At 32.3% G+C, this 22714-nt stretch overlaps 2 protein-coding genes across 5 annotated transcripts in view; both read left to right on the top strand.

Annotated features, from left to right (window-relative positions):
- Positions 1 to 19027, top strand: part of LOC135840506 (uncharacterized) — a 42794-nt gene extending 23767 nt beyond the window's left edge. For 3 of the 4 annotated variants that reach the window (XM_065357099.1, XM_065357098.1, XM_065357097.1), the window contains 2 exons: positions 9542 to 9767; positions 11917 to 13320. In XM_065357099.1, coding sequence (XP_065213171.1) covers positions 9542 to 9767; positions 11917 to 12409 — 719 coding nt within the window. In that variant the 3' untranslated portion in view covers positions 12410 to 13320. Of the gene's footprint in view, positions 1 to 9541; positions 9768 to 11916; positions 13321 to 17653 lie in introns of those variants that run through there. The other variant, XM_065357100.1, reaches the window with a different exon arrangement.
- Positions 19028 to 19070: 43 nt separating this feature from the next.
- Positions 19071 to 22714, top strand: LOC135840505 (dynein axonemal assembly factor 4-like). Its single transcript, XM_065357096.1, has 7 exons — positions 19071 to 19615; positions 19803 to 20034; positions 20145 to 20288; positions 20966 to 21111; positions 21186 to 21286; positions 22213 to 22366; positions 22455 to 22714. Exons 1-7 carry the CDS (start codon positions 19478 to 19480, stop codon positions 22599 to 22601), a joined length of 1062 nt encoding a protein of 353 aa, XP_065213168.1. The 5' UTR covers positions 19071 to 19477; the 3' UTR covers positions 22602 to 22714.

Here is a 22714-nt window from a genome sequence, read left to right as displayed (position 1 = left end):
TTATTTTTTTATGAGGTCCTTTAATGTTCCCTGAGAGCTTAAAGGTCAAGCAGTATCATTTTCAAAAAAAAATGACTGCCTTGTTGTGAAAAATATGAAAGTTACGAGTCAACAATCTCGTTTTAAATCAATTATCCATTCTAAAAAAGACAGAAAATTTTCATAAGTATGTACATAGAAAAAAATTTGTAATTTTCGGGATCTCTTGGAAATCTGAAAAATTCCATTTCTCGTTCTTCATTTCAATTAAAATTCTGAATGAGAATGGTAATCTCAAACGAAAAATAGGATTAAATTAATGACTTTTTAAGGAATACATTTTTACAATTGGAGGCAAAAGAGTTGTCCAAATGAAATTTTCATACTTGTAAGGAATGAAATTGTAAAGATAATACTGATGAACAACTCGCATTATTCAGGAAAAATACAGTGGAAAAATGGACGCTATAGAATAAGGATCAATCATAAACTCGTTTTCAACCACTAGATCGAGCAGAGTTATTTCTTGCTCAATTTAGAGAAAAAATATAATTTTTTAATTGAAAAATCTTGACATTTTAATGGAATTCAACCATTGCGTTACTTAAGTATGACACATTATTTAAATATTCAAAAATTGAGGAAATTTCTCATAGAAAATTTTTTTTACTCTAATTAATAATTGACACATATGTAGATAAACCCCAATACCTAGGTTAGAAACATATTAAATGATTGGTTACCAAAAAAAAAAAAAATTTGTCTGGTGCGATTATATGAAAACGTCAAGCAATTCTGCATGAATAGTGTTATACTTTGAAAATTGCAGGGGCCAAGGTTTCACTATTTTGAAAATCATAAAAATGGGAAATTTTTATTTGAGACGAACAAAAAAAGTTCTGTGATGAGATTCTTACGTACAGTATGATCCAAAAAGTAGGACTTTGAACTTGATGAAATTAACAATTTCAAATTTTTTAAAAACTTGGAATTATTTTTGAGCATTTTTCTGAAATTTTAATTGTTTATACGTAATTCTTCCAATTTTGAAGAACACTTTTTGCCGTTTTTTCGGAAACCATGTATTCTAAAATTTCAATATTTTTGTAAAATTGAATCATCGCTCCCTCAATTTTCAATGCAGACAAATGTGAAGTATCAAGTTACTCCTACGGGTTGATTATGGAGGTAACTTTCAGTGTGTTCTTGATCGTTGTCTGGCACTTTGTCAGCTTCCCTATTTGAGGAACTGATAATTATACCTACATATCATATACCTATTTTCAAAATCCAAGTTTCAATTTTCAAATTTGTTACAAAGGAATAGTGAGAATTTTTATAAAAAAAGTTCCAAAACACAGCAAATGCGAAAGGAATCTCCAAATAAATCTTATTCGTATCCCATTGTTTTGTGCTACGAGTGAACGAAAGTTAAATTTCAACCACCCATTCTTGAAAAATTCATTTAAAAACCAACAACTCCGCCTTTATTCGTACTTACAATTCAAGCATAACGTTATAATAATACTTACACGATAGGGTACGTAAAGCCGAGGTAAGGTAGAACGACACCGATCGTAATAATTAATCATCTATGCATACAACACAAACGTCACGTTTTCAAAGAGGGAATCGAGTACCTACGAGTACTACGAAAAAAGAAAGAAAAAAAAATCGAAACATGAGCGAAATTTCGCGAACACAGACATCTCTTTACTATGAATTTGCCGATGGGGCGAGCGATGGCGCAGACATAGACAGAGACACGAGTTGTTATTTATCAATTTCAACTGTTCGTTATTTCCATAGATTATCAATTTATATCGCGGTTGTCAAATAAAACGACAGTGATCTGGTTAAATTCGTAATAAAAACGTCTCGAATTCTGCGTTTCATTTCTCGGTATACGAGAACGAGAAACACATACATCCATTTTCTTTCGCACAAGTTCGTTTCTTTTGAGACTTTTTCATTCCATATTGGAAGGCAAAGGCTTTTCGTTTTCAGTTGCTTCGTGTATAACGAGTACCTAATTCAAAAATAGGTATTGATTAATGATCGCCGTAACAAATTCATCGTTGATAAATTAACGACTGTGACTTCCTCGTTGAAAATGATGTAATATTTCCGTGTAATGCTTCACTTCTTATCGTCGATATCGGTTCGCTTTGAAACGACGAAAAGTGGTTTTCAAACTTGTAATTTCAATCGTCACCCTCTGTATAGATTCTCGATGTTTTTCAAAGGTCTGCACATAATCCATGGTATCCTGAAACTTGAATCTATACAATACGTACGTATACGGTGGCTTTTCGGACGATATGAAATCGCAGCTTTTTACGAAAAACTTGAAAAAAGAAACTTTGAAAAAAACTGCACAAAAAGTCAAAAGGTCACGGTAGTTCGTAACTGTATTCCACTTTTGAACCTAAGATAAAAATCGAAGAGGACCGCAATGGCGGCCAACGTATTTTGGTCACGCGATACATAAAAGGGCATTGGACAACACCACACTTCTACTATGTATACTACCGGCGCCTTCGTGTATTCTTTTCATTCTCTTTCAAAAATAAGCAGAAAAAAGAAACAAAAACAACTCGGCAAAAAATCGTCTAAAAAAGAGTCATTTTGTACACCAACACTATACAAAATCTACCCTATATGCGTGCTTTAAATTATTGGCTAACATAATACCAAGTATTCCGACCTATGTTTCTTGTTAATTTGTTATTTGAACGATATAATCCCGTAGGTATTGCTTGATCCGCATTTCCGGCGCAGATAAGCGCCTACACACCCCCAGGTGTACCCAGACCCACTATACTATACGTGTATATTTATTTCAGCTGATAACATAGCACTAATAGGTGTACATTTTCACTGCTTTGAAAACGATTTGTTTTTATTTCGACAACATTTCCTTTTTTCTAAAAAATAAAAACGTAATCATCGAAAATTCTCCACGTATAGCACTGATACCTACCTACTGAAATAATATTTTCAGAGTGAAAAGGCGTCATCGACCTCGTAGGTATACTAATGATACCTACCTATATCTCCATCGTATCACGCTGAGATTTCACTTTCTACTTCTCTTTGCGAACTAAAAGGCTATCGACCCGTTTCATGGAGCAAATCCACAAATCTCCATTTATGAAATTCTCTCCCACCAGTATAAATTCTCTTTCGCTTGTTTTCCAGGCGAGAAAAATTAAAATGATTATACCTCAGAGAATTCTAGCCGAGCGACGTTCTTGGCTTTATACGACTTACTTACATATTTGCGTGGAAATTCGAAATCCTAGGTTAATTCGTACAGCATTCCACATAGGATTATCTTCCTCTCTAAACGATATTTTACAATGGTTTGTTTACCACTACGAATCTTAACACGATTTGAAACTTTACTCGTAATTTTGAGCCATTTCCAGAAAAAACATTGTTATGGATGAGCGATGATCTGGTATTTTGGCTTTACTAGATATGAGGCGTTTTAGAATTAGGTAACTTTATTGGATGAAATTTTGTGAAAATGAATTTCAACTTTCAAAAATTTACTGGAGGCTCCAGAAGTGCTCAAAACAAGTTAAAACTATTTCCAATCAATTTGAACTAGTTGAAACGAATTACATGCAAGATTTTCAGCTTTATAGGTCAATTTGGCAACATTTTTATGTTTTGGCTTTTCTGTAGGTACCTTTGATTTTTCAAAAATTTACCAAAAATCAAAATTTCTGGTATCAAGTGTATTTTTTGGTTTAGGTATTGGTAAATTTTAAGAAATCAAATTTGGGTCAAAAATGGGAAAAATCAAAATTTTACCAAATTGATATAGAAATTGCTAAAATTGGTGATGTATCAAATTTTTAATCTTTCTTATCCTCATCTGAATTAATTGAAAACAATTTCAAACCTTTTATGTACTTCTGGAGCCTTTTGCTCAAAATAGTTGAAAAGCTGAAATTTCCTTCATAGATACCATAATTTCTATCTGCTGAGTTGATTATAGGTAGTTTCTAGCTGCTCTACAGCCTCTGCAGCCATATTTTGCAAATTCAAGATTTTCAAATAGGTAATTCATTAAAAACTGTCCAAATTATTCAGAGTTATCAAAATGAGGCTAGAGGCTTCAGCACGGTGTGAAACTACCGCAAATCGACTCAGCATCTTGGAATTAAGGTATAGAGTAGGTAAATTTAAAATTTCCAGTTTCATTGGGTAGAATTTTGTGGAAATTTCAAAATTCTCAAAGATCGATTGGAGCCTCCAGAACTGCTTGAAATGGTTCGAAACCACTAGAGATGTGCTTTTTTCAGAAAAGTAATTTTGGTGAAATGAAAAGTGAAAAGCTCATTGAAAAGTGTGAAAAGTAAATCGTGTGGTCTCATGTTAAAGCTCTTTGTAACAGCTTTAAATCGATGTATTTTTTGCCTATCTAAAACACACAAAAAAACAAGATCATATTTTTTCACCTACATAGGTAATACTTAATTGAATACTGGTAGTTTTGACTTTTTTTTGAGCCTTTCCAGAGTCTCCAACATTTTTGGGTTTTTTAGTTTTGAAAAAAATGTCGTAAAAAGTATCAAATTGCAATTCAGCGCTGAAACCTACAGTATTCCATTTTCAAATCGATGTAAGTTGGGATGGCTATGAATTTGACAAAATGGATGTAGGTACATATTTTATACTTGTAGCTTGAAAGTAGTGATGAGCATGACACTGAGGTCGAGTGAAGATTACAGTGTCTATAGTGAAGACTCTCTTGGCTCTCCCTAAACAAAATACACCTTTTCCAGGAATTCTTGAACGTCCATCCATTTTTCTAGCCTTTTGTACGCGCAACGGCATCAAAAGAATTTTGAAAAGAATTGACCGAAATCTCGGAACATGCATGTTTTTGACAGTACAGATTACGAATCTGATCGGAGTGTAGGGGGCTTGGAAGAGGTAAACATCTAAATTGTGACCATAATACAGTGTGAATTGTGATACACGTTTTTGAGTCCATCGATTACAAAATCTGATGTTAGCTTTTTCAGTTGAGGCGAAGGTGGAGGAGTGGAGAGAATGAAACTTGATATTTGACTTCATCAATGAGGTCAGTGTTCTCTGATAAAAATTGTTTGGGTCAGTCGCTTTTTTTTTTGTAAAAACTGAAAAGTGAAATGAAAAGTAGGAACTTTTCTTTTCAACTTTTCACTTTTCACTTTTCAGACTGCACATCTCTAGAAACCACTCCCAATCGGATCGAAGATTCAAAAATAGGGTGGCTAGAGGTACTACTTACCAAATTTCAGCTTCCAAGTGAATTTAGTAAAATTTTAATTTTTTCGCTTTTCATTATTATTTGCAACAGAGCACTTGGATGTGAACAAATATTTCCCTTTCAAGTGTCTGTTTCTTTCCAATGAATGTGCATTGTGTTGTAGTCACTTCCATTGCTGAGATCTCATTGGATTGATCATCTTTTGAATTTTTGTCATCTTCCGAAAATTTCTGATTTTCATTTTACCATTGGAAAGCTACTCGCCACGTGTGGTCAAGATAATTGTAAATGATCTGTTATTCAGAACTCATTCATGCCTGCAAAAAATTAAAAATATATGAATCGATAGCTGGATTTATGCACTTTCAGATGATTTAAACCGATTTTGGAAAAAAAAAGTAGTATCCAGCTGAATTATTTCAGCACAAACAGAGAAAAAAATGAAATATGTATGCCACCAAAATCATACGGTTTTTTGTTGACCTTCTGAATTAAAAAAAAAAAACAATGACAAAAATGTGCTCCAAAATAGTTAAGTTTTACCTATAAGCAAAAATCCATTAGTCGTGACTGCAAAAATTTGGTTATTTGGTGAGGAAAATCCAATCACATTCATTCTTGAAATATAATGATATTTGCCCCTACTAAAAAATTCTCAAAAAAACATCCTGCTTTACGGTCAACATAAGCCATATCAGTATACCTCTGTTAAAAAGCACACCTCACAACGACGCCCAACGTGTTAATTATACCTTACGTTTAGAAAATACACAGCAATTACAGCGTTTATAGGTTTTCGCGTAGTTTGGCCCGGCTAAGGGTAATTTTCGTCAATTACAGGACTCCGCGCGACATTCAGGTTTAAAATTTTTAATACCCAAACGATGACCATAAATAGAGGTAAAACAAACGGCGCCGAATAAAGCATTTATCGATCCGTCTCATTTAATGAACAAAACGCATACAGCATACCTACCTAAGCGCAAAAACAACTACACGTAGGTGACAAAATTCGTCCACCAATTTACCCAATAAAATATATATCAACAATAATAAGTACAACAGAACAATGTACCGTAGCGAGAAAAAATTTTAAAAAAAGGAAAGGAAAAAGAAACAACGTTCAGCCACCCAATATAGAGTCTCTATAAAGGCACTTAGGCCTAATAAAGAAATAATTTATTCCATTTCTGTTCGATCCAAGGTGATTATTCAACGAGCTTAAATTAGCTTCGAGTCACGAGGTCTTAAGAATATCGCGTGAATACCAAAATGACTTTTTTCTCTAATTTCCTCCAGTGCTTGCTTGCCTAAGTATAGTCAGATTGTATAGAAATGTTTTTTTCCTTGATTTTATTTCACCGGTGAGTAATAAATCCCAATACGATATCGTTACTGTATCTTCAAAATGTTTCTCCTTCGGAGCTCGTATAATGAATACCACGCACATAAGGAAACGACTTGTTGCATTGTATCGCCCTTTTCAATGCATTATACTAGAGCTATAAGTACCTATACTTGAACGTGTCGTCCTTCGGTCTTATTACGAGTATATCTTATTATTTAGGTATTTGAAAACGCATTCGTAAACGTGTGCGTACCGCAAAGTCTGCACCTTCTAAGGTGATCTCTCTCTCGTCGTATCGCTTTAATAAATGCTGTTAACTTGCAAGTACGTGCATACTTAATGCATTAGTTTTCGAAGGCTTTTGATCAGCCTTTTCTTTGATATATTAAATAGAGCGCTAATTCACGGCGAAATCCCATTACAAGTCTGAATAGTTATTTTATTTTGCTTACCTACGCAATAACTGATGAGACAGACAAGTATATTTCATCAAGCAAGGTCTCGAATGGAGATTGACCCTCAGAAATGCGTTTTGCATAGACATTTTCTGATACAATATTTAAAAAAAGAGCTGCGAATTCGATATCACACGAGTAGGTAGGTAGTTAGGTACCTAATATGTACTAAGTAATTATACAATTTTAGGCTTTTTTTGTCATGTCTTTTTTATAGGGGCACGCTACATAATTCTCGAAAGTTGTAAGTCCATAATTAATTTTTTGTACTCCCTCTTCCTCACCCCATAAATCCAAAAGGAATTGATTTTCCCATCATCTGTTTAAAACGCCCTCTTTGTGTTCCAAAATTGATGTGGAAAAATTATCAAAAAGTGTCACTTTTGGTGGAGGAAGAGGAAATATCAAAAAAGGCCAATTTTTGCCAAAATTGTCAAACAGTCCTGTTCTTGCCAAGACTGCCTAAAAATTCTTGTTGTTGCTAAAATTATCAGAGAGCGTCAATTTTTGGCGAGTCGACAAACAGTTGTACCTAGTGTTTTTTCGTGAAAATTCTCTGGAAGTACTTTTTTTGATGAAATAGCCAAAATTGCTACCATAACTAAAAAATTTGTGTTTTTTTTCAAAATTTCCAAAAAGCAATGATTTTTGCCTTTGAGTTACTGAAAAGTAAAAAGTCCTCTTTTTGTTTCAAATTTTGGTAAAGAAAAGTCCTTTTTTTTTTACAAAATTGATTAGAAACTTTCTTTTTTAGATTCTTTAAAGCTGACAATAATGACCAAAAAATTATTCTCAAAACACAAACTTTTTCAAAAAAACCGTGATTTGCAAATTTTCAACCGCTCAGTAGAACCCTAAATGTGGTCTTGGATTTTGACGGCAACAGATAGATCGACACAGAATCTCAAAATATACTTTCATTTGGGAATGGACTGCTTTTCCCAAAACAGGTTGGGTACTGAGTAGTGCCAGATGCGAAAAAATGACGATTTTTTTGGAACTGTCCTTTTTTTGAGAGCTCATTTCTCCTCTCCATGGCTACCTCCGGAGCTAAAAAATTTCTGAGTAACTTTCAACTTGAAATGATGGTTTTTGCTGAATTTTGTTAAAATCCGCCGATTTTCTCGCGATTTACCCTAATATCCATACATTAGCTACTTTAGGTCTTTTTTACGTTCTAGAAAGAGAAACTCGGGGTATTTTCAGACTGAACAGAATGTCTGTTTGAATATTTTTCTCTCTACGCTGCAGAAAGTTGATCTTTACTCGCTTCATTGTCACCTGTCAGTTACAGCCAGCTAAATAAAATTTATTCTTGTTGTTTGTATAGAAATCCTACAAAAATAGAAAATGAAGCGCTGTATGAAGCTTCTGAGAACTAAAATTATTCCTTCATTTTATTTTACATTTTATTTTTAAGCTACCTACTTACTAAAGTTATATTAAAATTTGCAAAAAAAAATTGACTGCCATGTTGAAAGAAAAATTCCTCTAGCGCTTTCCAATTATTATCAAATTCTCGCAGATAAAATGATAATTTGATGATGAAGAAAATTTTCGTGCTCTTGAACAAAAAATGAATACCTTACCGAACTGTCGAATAACCCACTGCACCTATATTCTTGGAAATGAAAAAAAAGAAACAGAATAATTTGTCTAAAAAAATATACAATGCGCGATCAGAAATTTTCACCAATGGGAACCTTACTCATCGATCTCCGTAATTTTTCTTCTTCATTGAAATATTGATTCTGATTCGTTTGAACAATTAGGTAAAAACTTTTATGACTTTTACAAACATCTATGGGAAATTTTCATCGTGACAGTTTATAAATCTGAATACCAATGCACTCTGCTGAGGTCAAACCATTGGAATAAATTTAGAAAAAAAAAGTTGATTCGCCCATATTCACGATACCTACTACATTAAAAAATTCGCCCCGCCAGATTTTAATCATATCTACATAAATACTTGTGTAAACAGGTAAATAAATTAATTTCCATCATAATTAATACTTGATAATTTAAATGATATGAAAACTTTTACGTTGATATTTTTCTTTCATCGAGTTCAAGTGTAGAATCTTAAAATAAGAATAGAATCAATATATGATATCACACAGCGACTTTCCGCGTCACGCGAGATTTTAAATTAGACAAGGTCGAATACCCAAGCTTGCTGTATTTTTACCACGTCAATCACTATAATATACTACAACAATCGTAACGAGACATAACAGCTCGCGCCACTTGAAGGAAACGAAAAAAAACACACACACACACACTGTATAGGTAATATTAATCACAAAAATTAATTATTCAAACGATTCCTCGTAACGTGAAAACCTCAATCGAAAGTTTCGATAATTTCAAGTTCACTCGCGAAGAAAATTCTCTAGTTTTCTTGATACTGGTACTTATACTACTGAAACTTACACCTACTTGTACATATTTAGGTACCTAATTTTGTATAATTTTGTATACCTACAGATGCTGTGCACAACGCTGCTGCGAACATGGAAGCAAAGCTACTCAACTCGCCTTTAACCCAAAGGGCAGGATGTAATGAAACTACCGATAGCAACATTGCAAATGATGGTGATTTCAGCGACACTGATACGAACGTAGAGCACGAAATTCCTGTCACAATGACATTGAGCAGGGATGATGATGTCGATGGTGGAACTAGTGATAAGCCTTCTACGCCGATGCCCGAGTAAGATATTAATCATTATCGATCGTGTTAATACAATTAGCACTGGTTTGTGATTACAATATTCAAGTGTTTGTGACACTTTGCTACAGCTTTTTCGTTCAGATAATCGACACTTAAATCGAGAATCGATCGAGTGCATGAAAACTCGAAATGCCATAAAGTCCTATTAAATCATTAAAATACCTACCTATCGATTTGAATAAAATTTCCAAAGCCATGGAATAGGTTTTTAATCATTTTTAACGCAGATTTTTTTTTTTTTTGAAAGAGAGATCTTTTTCATTTCATTTCCAATCTCCTTCCTTTATATAGTACATAATTTTATCAATTATTCTTCAATGAATATCAATTTCCTTTATCAATATCATTGTAAAAAATATGATTTTTTTTTGAAACAGAATAATGCGTAAAAAGTCATCGTAAAATATGAAATGAAATAAATAGGTACCTATACCTATATTTAAAACTATGTAGCCCTCGTGATCATTTTTTTAACTTGCTTTGCGCTTACCAATACCTACTCCTGTTTAAAATAATAATACACTAGGGTGGCTCTTGTCAACTTGTTTTTTTGGTGAGAATTTTTTTCGATTCAGTGCTGCAACATCCTTCAGGGAGGTTCAATGTAATTGAGTGGCATCATGAAATTTGAGCAATAGAAATTACTAATGTTTCAAAGCCTTCCATCCATTTTTGATGGATCAGGGGAAAATGCTACCAGTTTAGGTTGTTTCTTGAAAACTGGGCTGATAATTTAGAAAATCAAATTGATGAAATCTGGACATAATTTTCCAAAGTCGAAAATCTTCTCATCAGACATCTTGTGACTTGAAATTATGAAAATATAAGGTACCATAATTTTCGTTGATAAGCCTAAATCGATTTTTTTAGTTCATCAGAAATTGAGTTGTTTAATTTTGGTTGCAAAAATTTTTGTCCAGCTGGTTTTGAACATCCCAAATTTCGCTGGAATTCGAACCAAACATCTTGATTGGTTCCCCTATGATATAAATTTTTTTGGAAGTCTGAATAAATAACAATTTGGTTTCGAGAGAAAGCGAGAAAAAAGAGAGAAGGTCAAGTTTCGAATCCAAAAAATGACATTTCAGCTGAATTCAAAAAAGAGTACCTAGATATTATTTTTCAAATAATTTCTATTTTGTATTTGGTTACTCAAATTTCAAAAATTCCTTTTTTTATGACGATGAAAATTAACGTCCTATTAAAGCTTCTGTTCATAATTCAATACTAAAAATAAGAGCCACCCTTAATACACGCTAATCATCGCACTGCAAAATCCAGCACCAAAATAACAAAAATTTCGTATAGGAAAAAAAGAGTAGCTAACGCAAATGAGTAAATCAACAACGTCAGCAGCGTCAAGAAAATCAAGATTGAAAACGCGTCCGACGTAATAAAACACACTCAACTTACAAAACAGCAAAAAAAAAAAGGGCAACTATAGTAGCCGAGATAAAGATATTAAAGTAGCCGAAAAAATCCCACGCTATCCAATCTGACGATAAAGAGAAAAATATCCAAAAAGCTAACATTTTCTTAAGAATATAAAGAATATTGAAAATACGACATCTTTCTTATGAGCTTATGAGAAAAAGAAAAAAAAAGGTCTGAGCGAATAAAATCCCAACTGCGTATACAATCCGGTCGAATTCAACTTTCGTATTTCCCAAAAATACACGACTTGTTTATAAAATTAAAATTTTGTTAGAGGCCGAAAGATGAAAAGATAATTAAATACACGATACCATATAAGAAGAGAAAATAAATACGTACGTAAGTACAATACGCGTGCAAGCTTCGAAAAGAGCCAAACAATAATAGCTCTAAAATTAAAACTCGACGTATCAAAACATTTTAAATTATACCAACTCGCCGAAAATCTGTAAAAGAAAATCTTAAATGAAAAAAAGTTTCAACTCGAAAGCAAAACTTGGTCGTATAACCATTACTTAAATAAGTATATTTTACTACGTATTCGCAACTGTAAGAATTTCTCTAGCAACTGTCACAAGTTAAATTGTTATTAAATGAACGTTATTTCCTAACGTTGCGAATTTCTTAAGCAGAAGGAAATCGGCGACATGAGAAAGTTCTGCGAAGCAAGTATTAATCTAAATTCATTTTACAGGGATGGTTATCTGTCTGATCAAACTTTGTATAACGATTCTGATTCATGCGGTGGTAATCGCGATACCATGAAATCTAATATTTTCGAAGCTGTATGTAACACTGCAGCTGAATTAGCCCTGCAAGATACGACAGATACCGAATGCGAAGATCCTCGATCTGGTCAATACGATGACAGCGATGCATTTTCATCTCAAAGTGCCGCAGAAGCAGACTGCGAATCGGAATTCGATTTCAGTCGCCGTAGAGGTAGTACTGGTTGTGACCAGCGGGATCAATTGAATGAAGCACGACGAATGGCCAACGATGATACCTACGTGAGACTTGGACGACAGCTATGCAACGAATTGGAAAGCCGAAGAAAAAAGTCAGGAGATGTGCCTTGTGTGCTTGAGATGGTGAAAAAAGCCAACTCCCGAGGACGTAACGGGAGAGTCGTCAGGATTAACGCTGATATGCAACTGAAAAAGAATGCGAAGTCGCTTAGATATTAACGAGGAGGGGAAAATGCGAAATTATTTTTAACTATGTTATGCAATCGAGGATTTTGAGGCTAATTTTACATATTTATCTGTATTCTGTATACCGATGTCTTCCTTAAACAGACTGCACACCAAATTGAAGTTTATATTTTTCAACGAAATCGTGTCAATTATTTACCTACTCGTGATATTCATTTTTCTACTTAAGAATTTCCACATTTTGTAATTGAATCACACTTTAGATGCACATTGATGAAGCTTAGTTGTGGCCTTAGAAGAAATATGAATAGGCCAATAACGATTTCAAAATTTAATTTTTTCCCATGAAATGGCTGTTAGCCTAGTGAACAAAATTGAAGGTCGAATGGCATCATTAAAAGTACCCATAATTTTTCTTCTGTTTTTGATTCGTCCAGCCCTCCTCTTTAACGGGTTTCTGCACAAGCATTTAGCATTAGGTAATTATTTTTTTCACTTTTTAGTTTTCACCAAATGCAAGGTTATTTATTAAGTAAATTCTACCTATTCGTACCTATCTAGAAAAAAACTTGAAAAAAATACCTACGTCAAAATTGGAAAAAATGATCAAAACACTCTTCTGTTGGTTCAATATTTTATTTTGCAACTCATTTCACTAATTTTTAAATTTTATTTTCCATTTATCCAATAATATAAAATTAAGGACCTATTGCCTTTGATTGCCCATTGTTTTTGTTATGGTGGTCACTATCTATTTAATGAAGATAATCATGAGAAGCCTTTTTGTAGAATTAATGTATCAAGTATTGCTTATAGTTATTAATTTTATAGAATTAAATAAAATTAACTTCATAAGAGATTATTGAAAAAATTCTCCTGATTCCTATTGGTCTTCCTTACTGTTTCCTTTTCTCATCACCAATAAAAATAATTTTGTCATTTTAGTTTCTGATGTTAAATTTTTCAAATTCATTTTCAAGTGATATAAATGTGCGTGTCAAACTAGAAATACCGTGAGAGATGCACCATTTTTTGGAAGCATTAACTTGGATCATTGGGCAACCCAAAATGTTGTTTCAATTTGTGGTGAATTGTTGAGCATTAAACAGCTGGGTACATATTTTGTCTAAAGGGTCCTGCTTACTTATCCTAATTTCGTCCTTTTTTTTGACAAAATTGCTAGAAAGTCTCACTTTTTTCATTTTCTAATAGTAATAACGTTTTAAAATTTCATATTTATTCAGTCTTTCTTTCAGAATTTTGAAATGTTTGTATTTTTTCAAGTTTCACTTACCTACCTATTCAAAAATTCAAAAGTTTCGATCCTGAAATTTTTCACCTAAAAAACTAGTACATAATATGTACATAAATCTCGGATTCATATTCAGCGAGCTGAACTGTCTCAAAATACACTCTTTTGTTACCTACCTATAATATTTCACACGATTTTTCGTAATTTGATTTCTGGATTGAATTTTTCAGAGTTCAGCTCGCAGAATTCAAATGAGCGTTGAAAAAAAATCGATCAAAATTGCTATTGAAATTTTTTTCTATCGTTAAGGTTGGTTCAACAAGTCAAAAAATGCTGAGAGTTGATGTGAAGTTGAAGAATAATATAATATTGAGAAATATTTGCGAAAAATTAACTTTTTTTAACCAATAAAATTTTAAAATCAATTTTGGAGATCAAAAAACCTTTAGAAAAGTCAAAAATTTGGCATTTGTACCTGAAGTCATCTACCTACATTTCTGCTGTACATTTGTCCAAAAAAATGCCTAAGATGAAGCTAAAATTATGACAAATGATATCACATTCCTGGAGAGTGACAAAATTGTGATGATTAACTGCGAAATTGTTTTGTGTCACTGCAAATAGTAGGCAGAGGTTGCAGAACAATATGAAAAAAACAACTTGAACCGACTCAGTTATCTTACTCTGTCGTTTTGATGAGAATTGGTAATCAGCTAATATCGACTTCTCAAAACCAGATTTTACCATTTCCTGTCAATATGAAATCTTCAGCAAGATCTCGATTTTCTCTATGGATTTTCGAAATCTTCTTAAAATGAAAATAAATTAAGGAAACCGAAACCCTACAATCTATTGCTCCAGCAAATTCTGACTAAATAATTACTCCTACTATCATTTTTGAACACATTTTAAATTTTCAAATAATAAAATCTGGTCAAAAACTTATTCTTGAATGGCCAATTTGAGTTCATCAGAGTGCTAGATTTTTCAACGCATGTCTCGCAAAAATTAATAAAAACCAGTTTTTTGGCTATCTAAATCGATTCCCACATGTTCAATAAAAATCAAAAAGCTATAAAGAAAATCGAATAATTGCCGTGAACTTCAGATCTAGGTAGATAATGGAAATTGTGAAATTTGATTTTTGAAAAATTGATATGAGTTAAAAACAATTTCTTATCAAGCTCATTCTTAAGAAAAACTTCTGTGTTCGAAAAATTCTATATATTGTATTTATGTTACAAAATTCTATTTTCTGAAAAAAAAATTAGGTAAATGTATTCAAAATTTCATGAACTTGACATTTGAGAAAATCATAATTTGGACAGCTAAAAAAATTGCTATCTAATTGAAGTTGAACACTTCGAGCAGATTCCTCACAAAACTCAAAAGAACTGTTTGAACTGAAACGCTCCAATTTGAACGAAACTAAGTGAAATTGGAAGAGTATCTACCTATGTCTTAAACTCTTCCTAAACATAATTTCGAATGTTGAACCTCTGGACTCATGGAGGTTCCAAAATATTTCAGCGATTGTTTTCAAATCTAGAAAGCTAAAATTTAGTAAGTTTATGTAGGTACCTTATAGTATTGACCTCTTTTCCGAAACCTTGAGCAACGAAGATAAGTTTGATTATTCGTCGCAATGTAGATTAGAGGCTATTTCGAATGGTTCTGACGTCTCCAACATTTTACAAAGAGGTCATCCTGTCCATTTATGAGGAGTTTCAGTGAATTACCAACCTGTGTAGGTAGTTTGATCTATTCTAGTACCTACTACGTGATGTCACACCAAAGCAAACTTGACGGCTTCTTCCAACGAGCCCTTTCATTTGAATAAAAAATAGGTACATATATTTTTTTTTTAAATTCATTTATTTTCAATAAGTGTCCATTGAAATGAGACGGCATTTAAATTTAATTATATCCGTTTGAAGTTTGAAGAATTGAATAATTTGAGTGAGCCTTCAGCAGAACTGCAATTTAAAAAAATGGCAAAACAATAGGCAACATGTGTAACATACAAGTTCGAAGAAATGTATTTTGCTTTCTTAAAGCAATTTATCTTCCTACCTATGATAAGTCGGTACATAATACGTAAAAAAAATATTACGTAATGTTTGACTTTCCTCCCATTTTTTTATATTTCTTATTAACACACTTCGCACTCCGATTCTCAATTCTTCATCGACTCATGTTTCGATTTACGTGCGATGATATTGAAATCAAAAAGCTGTGGCAAATCATGCAACGTTTCAAAAATTACCTCATGCTATGTTTTGAGTGACGTTGCTATTCCAACTTAAACACAAATTACACATCCACCATTTCTCTTTACCTACTTACTTAATATAATATGCATTGTTAAATTTATAAAAAAAATATTACGTTTTGTTAGGTGAAATGCGTTTGTATTGGTCAAGAAGACAGGCAGTCGTGATGATACGCGTATTATTAATTACCCAACTACCTGTAAAAAATCTCATACCTATAATTTTTTTTTATTTTCTAATCATTTTGAATTTTTTAATGTTACCTACCAATTTTTTTTAATTCTTTTTTTTTTAATTTCTGTAAAAAAAAATCAGGAATTTTATTTCAAGACTGTCATCACTCCGTCCAGTTATAGGAAAAATTATTTAAATAATTCAATTGCATTAAAAAAATTAGGCTACGTGAAAGTATATTTATCCATCTACCTATAAGCTTAAAAAAAAAAAACAAATACCAAGTATGAATTTTTGGACCAAAAAATCGCTTCTGTCTCATGTTCTAATAACTGTAACCGCTTAAAACATTGTACATTTTCTCACACTGTGTGTGTTCCATAATGTAATGTAGAGTAGTATCTGTAGTATCACATCAACCACTGAATGAATTTTACGCCGTAATGAATTCGCAAATTTGTTTAAAACTCAGTATACAAGGTAAGATTTGTTTATAAACATACAACCTCATTTACTTGTTTTAAATCATTACCTAGCTTCCTGTTGCTGAGAATTCTACGTTCGAAATGAAAACATTACTCGAGTCGAGTTAATTTTCACATTTCAGCAAAAATGATCCTTATATATAGTGCCTTCATTGTTGAATAGCAACATTGAAGCGGAAAAAGACGCTTTCAAACCACCACGTTCGTGTTTCGATGTCGTTAACTCGAAAGAAAAAAACTATACTGATTACAATCTGATACGAATACATTTATTTCGCGATATTTGTTGAACATTAGGTGATTTAATAAACGTGATTTTTTCGTTTATTTCACTTACTTTTATGATAATCATTCGAACCCGTAAATTACTCCGAGTCATAAAGATGTAAATTTTACCTTTTTTTGCTTTATTTCTTTACATCTTTCATGTTGTTCACCTTTGCAACCTTTATTGAACGAAAATACGTTACACAAGGACCTACAAAAGAAATTATCCTGGGTGAAAAAAGACCAAAGGTCATTTATTTTTTACGTTTGTATATTATTTGGAGTAAAATTATTGAAAAGAAAGACAATTGTAATTTTCGATGAAAAACTCGGTTGAAAAATTGAATTTAAATTAGCTAAAAAATACTATACTTCGTTATTGTGAACATTTTTTATTCTCGAATAAAAAGTAAAAATAAAAAAAAGGTTTTAAAGTTTACCTGTACGTATAACCTTGAAAATCGTGAATTTTAATTCGTGTATTTTTCACATTAGTTTACCCTTTTTTTTTTCATTTTTCCATATGAAATATACCTATACTTATAGTGAAAAGTGCAAATAACGAGAGATCTTTTTCAAGGAACATATTATAACTGGTCTACTCGAACGTACGAATAAAAATAACAAAAACAAAATCAATTCTATTTTTAGATTTAATTACATCATGCGACGTAGTTTTCTCACAAAAAAATGTGATCGTTTCTTTAATCGATTAAATGACCACTTACTTCATTTCATTTTTTTTTCTCATGTTACCTACACAGTACTTATTTGCTTAAGTAAATACATTTCAACGACGTTAATGAAATTGAAATGATTTTTACAGAGCTGTAAAAATGAACGCACAATGGCCATTTATGGTTTCGGAGACCGGTGAGAAACCGCCTAGAACTACCGAAGAAGTTGCCAGAGCTACCCCTCTAGACACCATAACGGAAGAGAAAAGACTTGTAACGATTCCCTCAAGTGAAGAGATAGGGGCAACTGCGGTGGAAATATTAACTATAGAAATAGCCGAAATTCCCATCGAGGATGACCCCGGTGAAGTAAATGATCAAAATAAAGACGAAGAAAGTAAAGAAAATGAAAATGAAGAAGAAAAGGAAAAAGAGAAGGAAAATGACGAATGAGTGATTGAAAATCATTCGTGGTGGTTTTTATTGTGTTTTAATCCTTTGGGACCTGGGAGTAGTTTGATGGATGAAATTTGAATATATTCCTGGTATGGATAAAGTGCAGGGAAATTATTCAATTTTTCCAAAATCTCTTTTTGGATGAAATCAGAGCTCGAAAAAATATTTTAAAATCGAGTTCACCATCTTATAAGCAGTAATTGGTGGAGGGGGGTTACATTCAAGACCATTTCATGTTTTTTAAATCAATTTATCAAACGCAGCCTAAAAATGCTTCACTTCAGTTTTTTTGTTTTAATCAGCCATCAATTTTTTTTTAATATTGACTGAAAACAATTTGACTATTTGAGCCTCAATTTTTTGGGAAAGCCCGAGTCAGAAATTACGGAAATATTGAAATCTAATCCGCCATTCTATTCCCAGGTCCCAAAGGTTTAAAGTAGTGAGAGGAAAATCGAAAATGTGATATGGAAAGCATTATTTTTGTTTTAAATGCTCATTTTTTTCATTCTTTCGTATATATGCTGCCCATAAATGTATAAGTTTAGTTAGATCATTGTCGAAACCAAATGTAAATTGAAAATAACAATAATATCAATTATCTAAACAAAATTTTGTTATTTTCATAACGTTTTTCGAAATAAAACTCGGTTGTTGTAACGCGCTGTTGATAAATTTGTGTACCTATTTATGTACGTACCTATTTTTTTTATTCATGTATAATAGCGGTCGTTTCGAAAATTATCAGCACTTGTTTGTTTACCCTGTGTAACTAAACACATTTTCTGTCGTACAAAACTTCATTTAAAATTCATTTACTTACGTAGCAATAACGGATTTTAAGCGCCGAAAAATTGCACCAGATTTCTGTATCTATTTATTTTATTGAAAAAAAAATCTATACTTAGATGTTACGTTTTACGAAACATTTACTTATTTATTTAATCAATTTTTTTTAACCATTCTGAGACTTATAATTAAAATTTTATTGTAAATTGTTTACAATTAAGCATCAGTAAATACATTATGAATTCCATCAATTAATAAAACGAATGCCAAAATTGTTACAGCTTTATTCCAACTATCATTCTTACTATTACGTAGGTAGATATTAGACAATAATGAAAATGGGTTCATTATGAGTAATTTCAAAGTTCGGGGAACGTAATTTTTCAATGAAGCATTAAATTGATCGAAATTGTTTCATACGGGGATATAAAAATTATATTGTATATGCTCTAACTTCGATGAAAATTTATAATAATAGAACCCTTATTAGGTCAATAAATTCTTGAAGTAAAAATATACGTACCTACGTACCTACGTACTTGTGAGAATAAAATCATGCATGAGCACAAACACAAAAGCTATTGATACGTAGTAGCTATAGGTACCTGTATTGACATCGACACAATTTATCCATTAGATGGTTTTCAACAGTCGATGCACTTTACTTGACGACCACTCGTGTAGATACGTTTGATCAATATTTCAAACAGGAATGGAGAACGGTTTGCATGTACTATTTCGAGATGCCCATATTCATACGAGATTACACCTGGAAACAGACAGATTCCGCTATTGTGATCAACGTTCCAATTAAAAATGTACGATCGTCGAAATTGTATTTCGTTGTCACGAACGAATTCGTCAAGGTAAAGTCATCCGAATTACTAGGTAATAGGTGCTATTAGAATAGAGTTGCGAACTTGTTATCCTACATAGCTTACACCGTACATTGTAATTATTATGATGGAATATTCAGCAGAGAATCCTCATTTTTTAAATGAAATATTCACGCAGCCCTAATTTTGATTATTAATTAATAGTATTTTATTACAGATTAATTATGAATCGTTCATATTTGAATTATTTCTTTGCAAAAATGTTGTGGAAACGAAAACTAAATGCATCGTTAGATCGAATGAAGTTGTACTGGAATTGCAAAAGGCTGAACCTGGAATATGGGAATCACTTGGTCGACCTTTACAGCAACAGGAAATTGTTGAAAAAGTTGAACAAGTGTTGGCTAATAAACGAGAACACGATACAGCTCAGACCAAAATGAGAAAAGGTCTGTATTTTGATCATAACAAAGGTCCAACTTTAAAGAATTGGTGTAGAAATATCATTTTAATAGATAATTTACATAAGTACGAATACATAAGTTATTACATTCAACAGATAAAAAAGAAGAAGTTACACGATACTTGAAAGATGAAATGATGAATATTCATATAAAAGAAAAAGAATCAATTCAACAATTCAAAAAAGATACCATGACAGCAACTGTGAAAGAAATTGTATCGTGGGAAAATAATCTAAAAGGCAAGCAAATCATTTCTGTTTGACTACTACGTACAAAAAAATTAATTTATTCGAATTTTCTTTGAATTTTATCCCGGGAAGGGGGAGAAGAAGTCAGCAATATTGTTTTGTACTGACATGAAAAAGTAAAAATTCCACTTTCAGTAATTTGAATTTTTTTCCTGCGAATTTCTTTGCGTATGAAAATTTTCATTTTTTTTGGCATGAGGTTTTTTTTTTTAAAGACTAGCTGAAGTCTTTTATCTTGGAGGTATCACCGCTTTTGATGACTTCGGGTTCGGGAGCTATCAAGATCAAGTCCAGAGTACATTTTCTCCCTCTCTCCCTTCAAAAAATCAAAAGTCAATTATTTATAAAAAAAATTATTGAGTAGATAATCTATATTTCATTTATTTTATAAAAATAATTTTTTCAATCAATGGATTTTGAAAGGATTTGACGTTGAAATACAATCGAGGAGAAAAATTTTCTTCCTCTTTCATGAATTTGATAACTTTGAAATCAAAATTCGCCCTAACATATTTTTAGGAACAGGGCTTTTGAATAATAAAAAAAACAAAATTAGCCTTCTAATTTTTGGATTGAAGTTAGTCATTTCATATACTTGGGCAAAAATTGCTTTTCAAAATTTTCTGAACCAATGTTAGACTAATATCTATTAAATTTTTTAATTTCAGGAAAACAAACAGCGACATGCAACACCAAAGTAGTTATTCCTCCATCTATACCATTTCCAAGGAAATGTAATACCATTAATTTTTCATTTACACCGAGAGCGTTCCCAACTCCTAAACGAGAATCAAAGTCGGAAGAAGAAAAAGAGGTTTAATCTTTTCTAAAATTCAAACGAAAAAGTACTAATCGTAGCACTGAAAATAATAATGATAAATTTCATAGTGGTTAGAAAAAGAAGCTGAAGCTAGACGGTGTTCGGGTTTCGTAGCAGAAGAACTATCTGAAGAGGAAAAAGATCCAAAATGGTTGCTATCGAAAGGAGAGTAAGGATAATATAATTATTTTGATGCATAGTTATTTAGATAAGTATTTCAGTGACGTAAACAGAATTACTCTCACTCTGGGTATAAACTTGAGGGGCTGGTGAGAGAGGGGGCCCGGAAGGGACCGTAAAGAAAAATATTGGAACAAACCATTTGGTACAGCATACGATTTTGTCATTTCTTTCAACGAATTCCTTTCAAAAGGGGGCTCAAAGGGGGCTGATATAGGTCGAACCTAAAAAATAAAATCATAATTTTGTTCAGGCACTTTTGAAGACTCTTGAAATATTGCGTGATTTCGACATTTTTTTCTGTTCGGTCCCAAAATGGGGAAGAGATGCCCCTTTTCATTGAGAGTGCTCATTTCTAAAATACATACCACATTTGCAATCAAGGTAGAAATGAAAAGTGATAATTTTCAATCAAGATATTACTCGTGCAACAGAACGGGTTCTGTTGTGCCTTCAAATCTACGCAAACCTTAGTATTTCGAGTATGTTAATAAAATTGCATAACCAGTTTGCCGTAAATACGCAAGTTCTTTCTTTTTTTTGTCTCCCTGATTTTTTTCATTTTTAAAATCAATATACTCGTATCTCTTGGATTGTTCAGTGAGAAAACTACCTCCATCCTACCCGTAATTTTTCGGAGGGGAGGGGGGACCGATGGCCCAAATAAAGTTCGAAAAATTACAAAAATGAACGTGACATTTCGATTCCTAGTTCCTACAAAGGAAAATTTGGAAGCATTAATTTCCTAAATGGGCTCAGGTGTTTTTTTTTTTTTTTTTTTTTTGGGAACGAAGATGAGGGGCAAATAGGTGGAACATTCAAAATGTTTTTCAATATCACGCAGGAGCTAGGCGATTGTTCAATTGTTCATGTAATTTAATATGTATATTTTATACAATTTTAAATTTTTTTCAGGAGTTTTATGAAACATGAAAATTATTTGGGTGCTGCGAACGTTTTTGCTTTTGGGATTCAATCGAAACCGAAAATGCCAATATTTTATATTCGATTAGCTGCAGTTAATCTGAAATTGAAGCGTTATTATAAAGCAGCAGAGTGTTCAACCAAAGTATGCACTTGAATTTCAGTTTCAATACATTAACATAAAAGTTATTATTTACTACCCATATTTATTATTCGAATTATGCATTTCACAGGCTTTAGATCTGTTGCAGCCAGTAGTCCAGAAAAATAAAACCATGAGAGCTGAAGCGTTCAATATACGAGGCGAATCATTCAGAAATATGGAAGAAACCGCATTAAGTGAATCTGATTTCAACAACGCTAAGTTGCTTTTGAAATAAAAACGTTTTAGAAAAAGAAAATGCCTTTATTGCGAATTAATTAAACGGTTGGAAATTTTTTCGTGGAAAAATCTTATCGCATTATTCTTTTAAAATTATAACGAAAATAAATA

The sequence above is a fragment of the Planococcus citri genome, chromosome 3, assembly GCF_950023065.1.
Source record: "Planococcus citri chromosome 3, ihPlaCitr1.1, whole genome shotgun sequence".
NCBI classification, from domain to species: Eukaryota; Metazoa; Arthropoda; class Insecta; order Hemiptera; family Pseudococcidae; genus Planococcus; species Planococcus citri.
The sequence above is the reverse complement of the archived record's forward strand: the minus strand, read 5'-3'. Positions and strand labels throughout refer to the sequence as shown.